Source organism: Chrysemys picta, chromosome 2 (genome assembly GCF_011386835.1).
Source record: "Chrysemys picta bellii isolate R12L10 chromosome 2, ASM1138683v2, whole genome shotgun sequence".
In the NCBI taxonomy this organism is placed as follows: domain Eukaryota; kingdom Metazoa; phylum Chordata; order Testudines; family Emydidae; genus Chrysemys; species Chrysemys picta.
The window spans coordinates 15,781,809-15,794,735 of NC_088792.1; the positions used below are offsets into that span (position 1 = coordinate 15,781,809).

A 12,927-nucleotide genomic window follows, 5' to 3' on the forward strand; every position below is an offset into this window, starting at 1 on the left:
TTTCTCAGTGTAAAGGGCAACATTGCTGTTAAATAATTTCTGAACATATTTTCTGAGTATCAGATGCTTTTAGAATTCCCGCAGGAGACCTCGGTCTTGCTGAAGTGACAAGTGCACTCAGAAAAGCCAGCAGAGCATTTACTGACAATTTCCATTTAAAACAATGCTGCCTTTAAAATGAAGATCCCGTAAGTTTGTATTTCTGTAGGTTTTTCAATGTTCTTTAAAGAAATGGCTCCCAGATTCACAAACTGATCAACATACAGCTATTTTGGCACATTGCCAGGTGACGATATGAATTATCTTCAAAAATTTTAAAACTCGCCTGTGATTTTGGATACCTCAAATTTAGAGTGCCCAATCTGAGACACCTTAAAATTTTAGCAAAGAAAATTGTCAGAGGCAAGTGAATATGCTGCAGACACAGATGTTGGTAACTGCATCCAGACTGCTGTCAGCTAATATCTCAAATTGCCTATGAGTTAGATCCTGATCCAACACCCGTAGAAATCGATGGAGCCTCTCCATTATCTTCAACGGGGCCATTGGACTAGCTCCTGGGGGCTCTAAGGCAGCTCACAGAGTGAGTACGCTGAATGTGCCTCTTCCACTAATTGCTAATGTTCTCGCATTTCTTGGACACTTTACTCCCCAGGTACACTTTCACTGGCATTTACACTTTTGAAGTATTGATAAAAATATTGGCAAGAGGATTCTGTCTGAATGAATTCACTTTCCTTCGAGATCCATGGAATTGGTTGGATTCCAGTGTCATTGCTATGGCGTAAGTAAGGGTGTATATGTATATTAAGGGTTATCATGCAGCTAAAGTATTTTTGCTTGTTTTGATTTTTTCTCTAACTTTTCACTGAAGTGTCTAAATTGTTGTACTTTGCACCCAAGATACAAAATCATTTTTAAGGAGCAATAACTGTATTTGGAAAAGCTATCTAGTGCTCCTGTATCCCCTTCATTGTAGGGTGTAGAGGATAGCAACAGTATGCCAGTCCCTCAAAAGAGGATAAAAGGGACTGCATAGAGAGCAAAGACAGCAATAAGATATACTGTATTCCATTACATAGAAACCAGCAGCCCCTTTATTTGAAATAGGAAAAGGATCTGACCTGACAGGCAGTGAGATTTAATATCTGTAGTGTCATGAAGTGTGTGTGCGTGCATGCATGTGTATGAAGGCACTTTGGCGACGTACGTACAGACACCATTGTAGTCAGTGAATCAATCTGGGATTTCGTCACCAGAAACACAAGTTGAGCTTGAACTACTGAAATTAGAAAGCTATTACAGTGGCAGCCACAAGAGGGAAATAAAATCAAACCCATTAAGCCACTGTATTATAGACTCTTCCTATTATTACACAAGCATGTCAAGAATATTTGCAATCCGCAGCTCAGGACTCATAGGGGATGTCCATTTTTATGTTAGTTTCCTTTCAAATATAAATACCAACAAGAGGCAGAACCTATTAGTCCAGGTTTTATTTGATTACTCCAAACATTCCAGAGTGTTGTGAGTTCCAAAGGCACTGGGTCTTTTAGTTCCTTCTGTCTTGGTTTCTTCTTATCACAGTAAGGCAATAAACAGGCAATACTATCATCCATAGCGATTCCAATTATTTCATTGTAGTAGATGGTATGGAGTACACTCCATACCAACAGTGGCTGGAGCTACTCCCTACAGAGTTCCTCTGAGCTGTCTGCATACACAGCTTCTCACTCACTGTGCTCCCAGTGACAGCACACTGACTGCAGCCCAGTCAACAAAGAGGAGACGAGGAACTTCCTATCACACACACAAATACAGCCATGGACTGTAGAGTTCGATTATATCCATAGGTCCCTTTTTGTTACTAGTTCACTTGGCACTATTGGCTATTGTTCTAAGGGAAAGAATATCAAAATGATACTTTAAGGGAAAAGAGAAATGTGGAGTTACACATGCCAATGTTAGTGTGTGTAAGTGAAGCTTTGCTGTGGTCTTCCCCATCTTTGCTCCAAACAAACCAGATTGTGTATAAAATAAACTAGGAGAAACATTCTGAGTCACCTCATTAATATCTCTGCCTGTGAAGTCATGACTCACTCAAAGTCTCAAGCTTGACCTCCTGCTTCGCCAAAAGAACTGTGCGTGTGTGTGTGTGTGTGTGTGTGTGTGTGTGTGTATGCGTGCGTGTGGAGGGTGGGGAGGAAGGGGTAATATCAGATAGAGCTGAGAAGCAGAGAAGAGCAAAGACTGTAGTTGATAGCTATTGAGGACTTTGTGTTATGGGAGGATGTTAGGCGTCTTTTGTGGAATGGGGCTATTTGGGGGGAGAACGGATTGCTTTGCATTATGGGAATATGGGACACAGTTCTAAAGGAGAGATTTAATTCATTTTGTTTTAGGGAGGAAAATAGATGGATTTTTTTTTAGGAGCTAGGCCTGTGATGCAGGGGAATTAATAGCTTTATTGTGGGTCTAGGGAGGAGGCATACTTTGAAGTTTTACTTGAGGATCTGGTCAAAAAGAAATTATTCTCTTCTTCCTCTGCTTTAAATACATAATTTTGAATAATTTCTGTGTTATTTTAGTTTAAATTTAAAAGTGTATTGTAGGAAGTTGGCAACATGCGTAATCAAGCACTGCCATGTAAATAGACTCTATTTGAAGTAACCAAGAAATAGATTTATAATACTTAGGATGAGCCCTTGACATGTGGTTTGTTAATGCACAAGATATTATATATATACTCAGAAAGGTTAGCAGTTAGGAAAAGGCATATAAAATAGTTGCTTTGTTCATTCAATAGCATATTGTGTCATGTCTTGATTTTACAGATATGTATCGATATTTAGTAGTCTACGCAGTGTTTCAGTCCTTCGCACATTCAGGGTTCTGAGAGCTTTAAAAACCATTTCAATAGTCCCAGGTAAGAAGCCCAGATCTTTGAATATTTTCTGCCAACTACAAGTGATTTTCTCCTCCAACTTTATTATTGGTTGTTTTTTTGCAGGTCTTCTGTTTTTTTTTATCTGTATAACTTTCAGCTGTTACAGATACCACTGAATTTGTGGACATGGATGGTGTCTCAGGATTGTTGACCCAGTCAGAATGATTTAAGCATTGGAAATAATTTGCCATCTAATTTATTTTGTTTATTTATGTCTGAGGATTTTGTTTGATCTTTATAATGTCTATTACACAGAAAGCCCTTCTAATTGTTCTTGTTTATCATTTTTTTTGACTGTGCAATGTCAATACCTCAACAGACTTGTGCTTTATAATTATTTATTATTATTGGGTCAGATCCTATTCAGTTTTTACTTATTCCTTAATCAGGAAAGTCAATTAGGTATTGCCTGATTAAGGAAGGGCTGTATAAAACTTGAATAAGGTCAATGAATCTGGTCCATTGGTCTCTGTCTGGTCCGTCTGTATTATTTTCTGTATGTCTCTAGTGTTCACAGGTCCTCCCTAGGTAGCATCACTGTAAATTTTATTAGCATGATGCTTATTCCCCTTTCTAGATTATGAAAGACAGACTATCCTGATCCTTGCATGGAGGAGGGTGCAATACGTGGGGGAAGAACATAAGAAGTCTTCTGCCCTCCATACAGCCTGCTTTCCCCGCAAAAGTGCTAGGGATAAATGTGTGTACATTTCTCATGTTGATCACTTCTAGCTCATCTGGACTATGCTCGTATTGCAAAGATGCATGTAACACTGGCCCAGTAAATATGAAACGGTGGCTGCTATATCTTGTTTTAAATCTCAAAAAGAATGGTATACCGTATGTGTATCAGTTTCTCAGTCCATACACTGTTGAATTTCATCTCTCTAGGACTGAAGGTCATTGTAGGTGCACTGATCCAGTCTGTTAAGAAACTTACTGATGTGATGATCCTGACCCTTTTCTGCTTGAGTGTCTTTGCCCTCGTAGGCCTCCAGCTCTTTAAGGGCAATTTGAGACATAAGTGTGTCAGGCGTTTTAACTACACCAATGGAACTATTACTTCAGATGATAAGACATGGGACTCCTTTGACTTGTTTACTAAAGATTCAGGTAAACTGCCCTCTTATTTCTTTTTAAAATTGTAGTATTTTATATATATATATATATAGAGAGAGAGAGAGAGAGAGACTCCTGCACTGCAAATGATATTGAAAATACCAATGAACTGCTACCACAACACATTAGTCATCAAAATGCCAGAGTGGTTTGCAAATGTCCTGGGATAATTTCTGCTCTTGGTGATACAATTCTGTCCCTCTCTCTCTTCCCCCTCTCCCCCCTCATCAAAAGTATTGGAAATAGTGTTCCCAAAGTTTCCGATAATATTCATCTATGTTTCCCAGTATGATACCATAGTAACTGAAATGCACATTAGCTCATTCTCTGATGTAATTCCCAGAAGTTCTGCCCTGTACAGTGTGCTGAACAGTTATAACTGTACAGAAAACTGTATGTTTAAGTAGGCTACATATTTATGTGTTTTGATGTGGCCTGTGAACACTTTTATTAAAGATTCAGCTAAATTGCTTGATTTTTTTCCTTGAAATACGTTCTATATCTCTTTATTCCATATGTATGTCATGACCACAGTTAGTGCTGAAAGTATGGATGAGAACAGAGGTATGTGAAAACACACCAAAGCATTCTCAGAGGACAGGCACTAGTTAGATGCACCAAGGGAAGAAAGAGCTTTATGCAGAAGAAATATCTCAAAATACACCAGAGGAACCACACCAGAAAAAGTATTTGCATGTGTGACGGGTTGCCACCTGGAGCTGGGATACCACTGAGCCCTCTGACCCACCAGCCTGGGCTCCCTCACACTGTGCTGCTGTGACAAGCTGCAGAGCCCTCCAAGGTTGCACTTTCACCAGCATTCACACAGGTAGGGACACACCCAACTGCAGTTACATGCAGGCTTTCTAACCACCAGCCTCCCAGCCTAGGATCCCAGAGGAGTACCATCCTGCCCTGGTCAAATCTGGCTAGTATATGGGTTTAATACCCAGTCCACCTCCCCCTCAATGTGAAGAAGACCATACACACTTGTGGTGACCAAGCTGAGATTTTCCCCTGACACTTTAGTCAAACACACACTGGTTTGGATTAAAACATAAAATAAGTTTATGAACTACAAAAGGATCGATTTTAAGTGATTATAAGTGATAGCAAAGAGATCAACGCAGATTACCTAGTAAATAAACAAAACTGCTAACTTAGCTTAACATAGGATATGAATTAGCAAATTCTCACCCTGAGTGATAAATAAACAAGCTGGCAGATTCTTAATGTACAAACTGTCTTTGCTTTGCAACTTGGGTTTCCCAGGTTTTCATACACAGGCTAGAAATACCTTTAGCCTGGGACCATCACTTCCCCCAGTTCAGTCTTTGTTCCTCAGGTGTTTCCAGGTGTGTTGTTTTAGGGAGAGGTGAGGTACCATCATGATGTCATTTCCCTCTTTTATATCTTCTTCCCACTTGCTGGAAAGCTCTTTTGCTGTGACCTGGGTCAAACAGTTCCCATTGTGTAGTGCTAGCTCTGAGAGGTTTCTATTGTACACAGTTCCTGGGGTAAGCCTTGTACTTGTGTGCTTTTCCTCAATGAGCCATTAACATTGTTTTGCCTTTTTACTGTTGTACCTGAAAGGCTGCTTGTGTGTATTTTCAACCTCACATCATTTTTCAGTAACACATACATAGCCAAACTTCATAACTTCACATAGGATGATAGCACATACAATCCAAGGAGATATTAATGTCTAGCACAGGGGTGGGCAAACTTTTTGGCCTGAGGGCCACATCTGGGTGGGGAAATTGCATGCAGTGCCATGAATGTAGGGCTGAGGAAGGGGGTTGGGGTGTGGGAGGGAGTGCGGGGTGTGGGAGGGGGTGTGGTGTGCAGGAAGGGGCTCAGGGCAATGCCTCAGATGGTGTCACATGATCCTCAACCAATAGAGGAAATTTATGAGGAGGAGAAACATCCTCAGACTGAAGATTTACAAGTGCCTATAGCTATTTAATCCTCATCTTCAGACGAGGCAGTGATTTCCTCTACATTGTCTCATCCAGATGACTGTAAGAGCTTCCAAGAACTGCTAAAGCAGATAGCAGAGTTCCTCCAGAGTCCATTAGTGGAGATGCAGGAGTCCCCACAGAAACTGCTAAACATTCTCCATGCCATAATGCCACGGTGTGTGACACTCCCCATTAATGATGGTTTATTGGGCCATGTAAAAATATTTGGCAAACACCTGTGATAATCACCCTACATCCTACCCTGGATCTATGAGTAAGCAATCATTTTGACAGGTTGGTCAGGATTTGCACCACCACCATTCTGATAGATCTAGACCCTTTTCCCCCTCTATTTGGAAACCATCTACACTTCTTCCAGGAGCCATGGGTCTCTATAACAACAGACTGCTAAGTACTGGAGATTGTCTCAGTACGTTACTCCATACGATTCCATTGTACACCTACCCCTCACCCCCTTTCCCCATCTCTTTTCAGGAATCTCTCTCATGAAAGCAGAGAGAGAGTTTGGGAGTTATCAAGAGTACACTATATATATATATATAGAGAGAGAGAGAGAGGGAACAACTCAAAGACAGAAAAATTACTTACCTACACAGTAACTGGAATTCTTCAAGATGTGTTGTCCATATATATGTATTTCAGGACCTGCCCTTGTTCCCAACTACTACAGAGTCCTATTATGTATGGATTCTACAGTGGCAAGGGAACTGAGTGGCAGTTGGGCATGCACCATGTTTTTATGCCCTTGGTATGGAAGCATAAGGACATTTAAGGTACATGCAGGGACACAATGGACACTGCTCACTAAAATACTCTAATCTCTAGTGCATGGGGTGCAACGAGTGGAATGAACAGCACATCTTAAAGAACTCCAGCTACTCTACACATGAGTAACTTTTTTAAATCGTCAAATGCCTATTTTACCTGTGTGTGTGTGTGTATTACAATTCATATTAATCTAGCGGGTTGATGTTAAAAAGTATTCTTGATTTACTATGCTTCCATTTTTATTGTAGAAAATGTTCTCAAGAAGGACACCACTGATAGCTTGTTGTGTGGCAATGGCTCAGATGCTGGGTAACTGCAATCTACAATCTTTCTTGATTCTTTTCTTTCTTTGCTTCATATTCTTTGGCTTAACTCAGTCCACCAGTGATTAATGTGAAAAACAGATTTCATGTTCCTAACAACAACAGTAATGGGAACAAGGATATATACAAATAATAAGACAATTTAATGAAGGATAGGGGATAAAGCTCAAACCTGTGGTTTCCTTACTCAGGTCTAAATTATTTCCAGGCCTCCTGGCAGATGTTCTTGCAATTACTTTGACTTTCTTCTCAGGAATGCATTTAATACACATTTCCATTTAGTGAATTATATTTTAAAAGAATGATATGTGGAGAAGGAAGTAGGATTAACTTCAGTGTTTCTAATAAGAATGGGTGCATCATTTCAGAGAGAAAAAAATCTAATCCAAACTTTTCCCCTCCCCAGTGATGTAGGAAGAGAAGATTGAGAAAAAGGCTGGGGAGTTTCAGATGGGGATGGGCTTGTGGAGCCAAAGCTCTGCCTACTCCCTGCCTGCTTTCAAGGCCTGAGTGTGGCAGGGGGAAAGTACCAAGCATGTAACCCTAGCTTTCTTTTCTACCCAGTGCCCTGTCCCTGCAGTTGAGATACAGGGAGGCTGTGTGGGAGAGTTTCGGGAGGGAGGGTCTTAATTCCCCTTATGTTTTTGTGTGGCTGAGTAAGCCTGGGCCACAATCTGGCAAGTGCTCTGCTCTGCACAAGGTACAGAAAAGTCAGCCTCTGCCTTGAAGGTCTTATAATTCACAATCTAAAAATCATCTTAGCTCACAGTGCCAAAAATAGATCATAGAATCATAGAATATCAGGGTTGGAAGGGACCTCAGGAGGTCATCTAGTCCAAGTGCCAAAAATAGATCATAGAATCATAAAATATCAGGGATGGAAGGGACCTCAGGAGTTCATCTAGTCCAACCCTCTGCTCAAAGCAGGACCAATTCCCAACTAAATCATCCCAGCCAGGGCTTTGTCACGCCTGATCTTAAAAACCTCTAAGGAAGGAGATTCCACCACCTCCCTAGATGTAGAGATCAATCTTCTAAACAGTTACTCTTGTACCCATATTCCCTGTGATTTCAGTCAGACTATGTGTTAAGACAAGATACACTGGAAGACTCAGAGGAAATGTTAACTTAGAATAAGAAATATTATATAGAATACACAAACAGATATATACATATATATCATTAAAAATGCAATTGTGTGCATCTGTTTTTGTATTACTGTCTCTACCCTTCCACTCTATGTCCCTCTTCCCCACCAAACTATCACAGAGGTGTGGAGGACATTTGAATAGCATGGGATACTGTTTGCAGGTCTCACAAAAGAAGTGAGTCCCTATATTTGAGTTTCAATATAGTTGAATATATTCTAAACTTACACATGAATTGAAGCTGCTTCCCTTTAAATTTGCACATTTGAAGCTTTCATCACTTTTCTGTTCTCATCTGTAGCTCCTGTCCAGATAAATATATATGTCTCAAAGTTGGGGAAAATCCTGATTTTGGCTACACAAGTTTTGATACATTTGGCTGGGCCTTTCTTTCCTTGTTCCGCCTGATGACACAGGATTACTGGGAGCGTCTCTATCAACAGGTATCAAATGTACTTATTTCAAATACAGTAACTCCTCATTTAAAGTCGTTCTGGTTAACGTTGTTTCGTTGTTACATTGCTGATCAATTAGCATGCTCATTTAAAGTTGAGCAATGCTCCCTTATAACGTTTGGCAGCCACCTGCTTTGTCCACGGCTTGCAGAAAGAGCAGCCTATTGGAGCTAGCTGGTGGGGACTTGGAACCAGGGTGGACCGGCAGCCCCCCTATCAGCTCCCTGCTCCCCTAAATTCCCTGTGCGGCAGCAGCCCAGCAGACTATCAATTGCTGGGCAGTTCAGCTGCCCTGCCCCCCACTGCTGTGTGCTGTTCCTGCCCTCTGCTTTGGAGCTGCTCCCAGGAGCCTCCTGCTTGCTGTGCAGAGGTGGGGGGAAGAGGGGTGCTAATGTCAGGGTGTCCCCCTCCCCTCCTGCTTCTGTACCTTAGCTCCACAGAGCAGGAGGCTCGCAGGAGCTGCACACGGCAGGGGTAGGGGGTGGCAGCTGAACTGCCCATCATTTAGCAGTAAGGCATTCCCTGGGAAATATCCCACCCTCTTCCACCCTCTGACTTCACCACCTTAACCAAGCTTCACAGTCATCATAGCTGTGTACAGTATTAAATTGTTTATTTAAAACATATACTGTGTGTGTGTATATGTATGTGTATATACACACACACACACACACACACACAAAATACAGTCTTTTGTCTGGCAGAAAAAATGTCCATGGAATCTAACCCTCCTTTTACATTAATTCTTATGGGGAAATTGGATTAATTTAACATTGTTTAGCTTAAAGTAGCATTTTTCAGGAACATAACTACAATGTTAAGCGAGGAGTTACTGTACTAAGTAAAGCAGTAACCTAACTGGCTAAATGTATAAATTATTTAAAATTTAAAGAGAGAAAAAGAAGTTCTCCTTCAAATGATTGTGCACATATACATGCCACTGTAGGTGTGTGTGCGCCCAGTGCCCTCAAGTCAGAGACTTTTGTCAGTACTACCATTAGGTGGCACATAAACCCCTGCTCCCCTCATGCTGTCAGGTAGGGCATAAAGGGCATGACCGATGCGTCTCTCTCAGTTCCTTTTAACTGCCCATGGTGACAGTTGGAGCTCCCCATTGCTCTGCTTCAGTTAACCAGCTTTCTGAGTCTTTGTATATATAGTTAGTTAGTGTCTTAATAGTTTAATAGTTTAGTTAGTTAGTCATTGTAGTTTTACAAGTTCCTGGGAGATTTATTATAAAAATCCCCCAGAACTTAAACAGTGTGCAAAGTGTAGGGCTGTTTTTCCTGTCATGGATAGGCACGCCAGTTGTCTGATCTGTTTAGGTGAGGGACATATGAATGACAAATGGCTCCATTTGTAAGTCCTTCCCCACCAGGTCTAAAAAAAACAAAGAGTAGTTTGAAGATTCACCTCATGAAGGAGGTAATGCAGCGTGCATCTGAACTGGGCCCTGACCATGAAACAGTGGATTTTGATTAAACCTGAAGTACCCCTCCAGCCATTTCTCACCTAAGCACAAGTTGGACGAGAAACCTCATGCTTTGTCTTCTTTATCAGACTGGAAGCATTCCAGACTCTGACTCTGTCAAAAACTCTTCTAAGTCCTCTGATACATTTTCTTGACCATACAAATCTAAGCGTTCCCCAATAGTGTCTGAGGAGGCACCCTTGACTCTGGTTCTGATATGGCTGCCAAAACTGGTGTTTTCACCTGTGCTGGATCCTTCTTCCTCTCCTTCATTAGTTTAGTCTGTTTCAGCACCATCCTTGGTTTTTCCTTACCTGACACCCCTTTGGTGCAGCTGAATCCTCAGCTTGCACCATCAATGCAACAGGTGCTGTCAATGCACTCTGTGGCTATCTCAGCTCTGCCAACTCCCTTGATGCCCTCTGTAGTCATGCCAGCTCTGTTTATGCTCTCACTGATTATACTGCTCTACAGCCAAAATGCTTCTGAAATAAATGTAGTCAAACTTTACTAATTCTGGGTCACTGAGAACGAAAATGATGCTTAAAATTGTTGATTGGCTCTAGTTTTCAAGATATGCTATTGGGTCAGTATATACGACCCTTGACTTGGGAATGGCGGAGGATAAGTGAGTTATAAAGGGAAGGGATCTCAATTTAAACCAGAAATGACTAAAATACATCTTTGACTGGATCTATGAATAAATCTATGACTGGGTTTGGACAGTACTTGCTTTTTAGGCAAAACAATGAATGATGCAATCTGGAGCTGGTATTGTGTCATACATGATATGAATTGCATCATGTTATTCCTAGAAGTCATGGATGATGCAATCATAACGAAGCTTAAATCACTCTGCTGAACAAATTGCCCTATATCAGCTCTAGAAATCATACAGTGTCATGCTCTCTTATTTGTCAGTGTTTGATTTTGCAAAGGGACACATTTCTGTTTCGCCAAAGGGAGCAGAGATGCCTCATACTTGTGTGAACAGTGCAGATCATTTCTGCTATGTTTGTGGTGAAGTGACTTTTGCATCACAAAAGCGCAGTATAACCACTATGGTTAAGAAAGCCTATCACCTTTATTTTGGCTGCAAAATTGGAGATCAGGACAAGAGGTGGGCCCCACACATATGCTGCAACACTCGTGCAACAAATCTTCGCCAATGGTTGAACAGGAAAAGGAAATCTATGCCTTTTGCAGTGCCAATGATTTGGAGAGAGCCAACAGATCATACCAGCAATTGTTACTTCTGCATGGTGCCTCCAGTTGGGAAAGGTGTGTCAAAGAAGAAAAAGTGGACTGTGCATTATCCAAACATTCCATCAGCTATATGCCCAGTACCCCACGGAGAAGGACTGCCGGTTCCTGATGCACCAGAATCATTCTCACTTGAGTCAGACGAGGAAGAGGAAGAGGATGAAACTTCTGGTCCTGAACCATCAATGTCACAGGACCCACATTTTCTCCCATCTTCCTCCTCTGAACCACACCTCATAACACAAGGTGAACTGAATGACCTTGTCAGGGATTTGGAACTACCCAAGAGTAAGGCAGAACTGTTGGGCTCCAGACTACAACAGTGGAAACTCCTGGCAGATGATGTTAGGGTTTCCATGTTCCGTGACCATCAAAAGGATCTTGTCCCATTCTTCTTCATGGAAAGTGATCTTGTAGCCTGCAACAACATCGATGGTGTGATGGCAGCCCTCAACATCGTTCACGATCCAGATGAGTGGACACTGTTCATTGATTCATCGAAGACGAATCTTAATGCTGTTTTACTGCATAATGGCAATGTTTTGCCATCAATTCCAGTTGGTCATGCAGTCCATATGAAGGAAACCTATGACAACATGAAACAACTTTTGAGGTGCATAAACTATGACCAACATCAGTGGCAGCTTTGTGGCGATTTGAAGATTGTTGCTCTCTTGCTTGGTCTGCAGACTAGATACACAAAGTACTGCTGTTTTCTCTGCGAATGGGATAGTCGTGCAAGAGATTCCCACTACATCAAGAAAGATTGGCCACTCCGACAGTCATTGGAGCCTGGGAGGAAAAGTGTTCAGCATCCACCACTTGTTGAATCAAGGAAGATTTTGTTACCACCCTTACACATCAAGCTGGGTTTGATGAAGAACTTTGTCAAGGCCATTGACAAAACACAAGCAGCTTTCAAGTACCTCCGTGGAAAATTTCCAAGGTTAAGTGAAGCTAAGATAAAGGAAGGTGTCTTTGTTGGTCCTCAGATTCATGAACTTCTTCGAGATGATGCATTTGACCATGCACTGCATGGCAAGGAAAAGACGGCATGGAAAGCCTTCCAGTTAGTGGCAATAAATTTTCTCGGAAACAACAAGGCAGACAACTACAGGTTGTTGGTGGCAAACCTCCTCAAGGCATACAAAAACCTTGGTTGCAACATGTCAATAAAGATACATTTTTTGCACTCTCATCTAGATTTTTTTCCACCGAACTGCGGAGCAGTGAGCGACGAGCACGGCGAGCGATTTCACCAGGACATTGCAACAATGGAGAAACGCTATCAGGGCAAATGGAGCCCATCAATGCTTGCAGACTATTGCTGGACAGTGACAAGAGATGCTCCATTTAATGAATACAAGAGACAAGCCAAGAAGCGCCGAGTAGACACTGAATAGGACTAAACTATGTACATAATAGTTTTTTGCCTTTTGTTTCATAATACA

The 12,927-nt window shown here is 41.5% G+C and overlaps 1 protein-coding gene across 1 annotated transcript in view; it reads left to right on the plus strand.

Annotated features, from left to right (window-relative positions):
• LOC101949928 (sodium channel protein type 5 subunit alpha-like) overlaps nucleotides 1-12,927 on the plus strand; it is a 101,228-nt gene that overhangs the window by 17,217 nt on the left and 71,084 nt on the right. Inside the window, exons 5-9 of the mRNA XM_065582692.1 lie at nucleotides 656-784; nucleotides 2,835-2,926; nucleotides 3,839-4,060; nucleotides 7,065-7,125; nucleotides 8,589-8,730. Coding sequence (XP_065438764.1) covers nucleotides 656-784; nucleotides 2,835-2,926; nucleotides 3,839-4,060; nucleotides 7,065-7,125; nucleotides 8,589-8,730 — 646 coding nt within the window. The remainder of the gene's footprint in view (nucleotides 1-655; nucleotides 785-2,834; nucleotides 2,927-3,838; nucleotides 4,061-7,064; nucleotides 7,126-8,588; nucleotides 8,731-12,927) is intronic.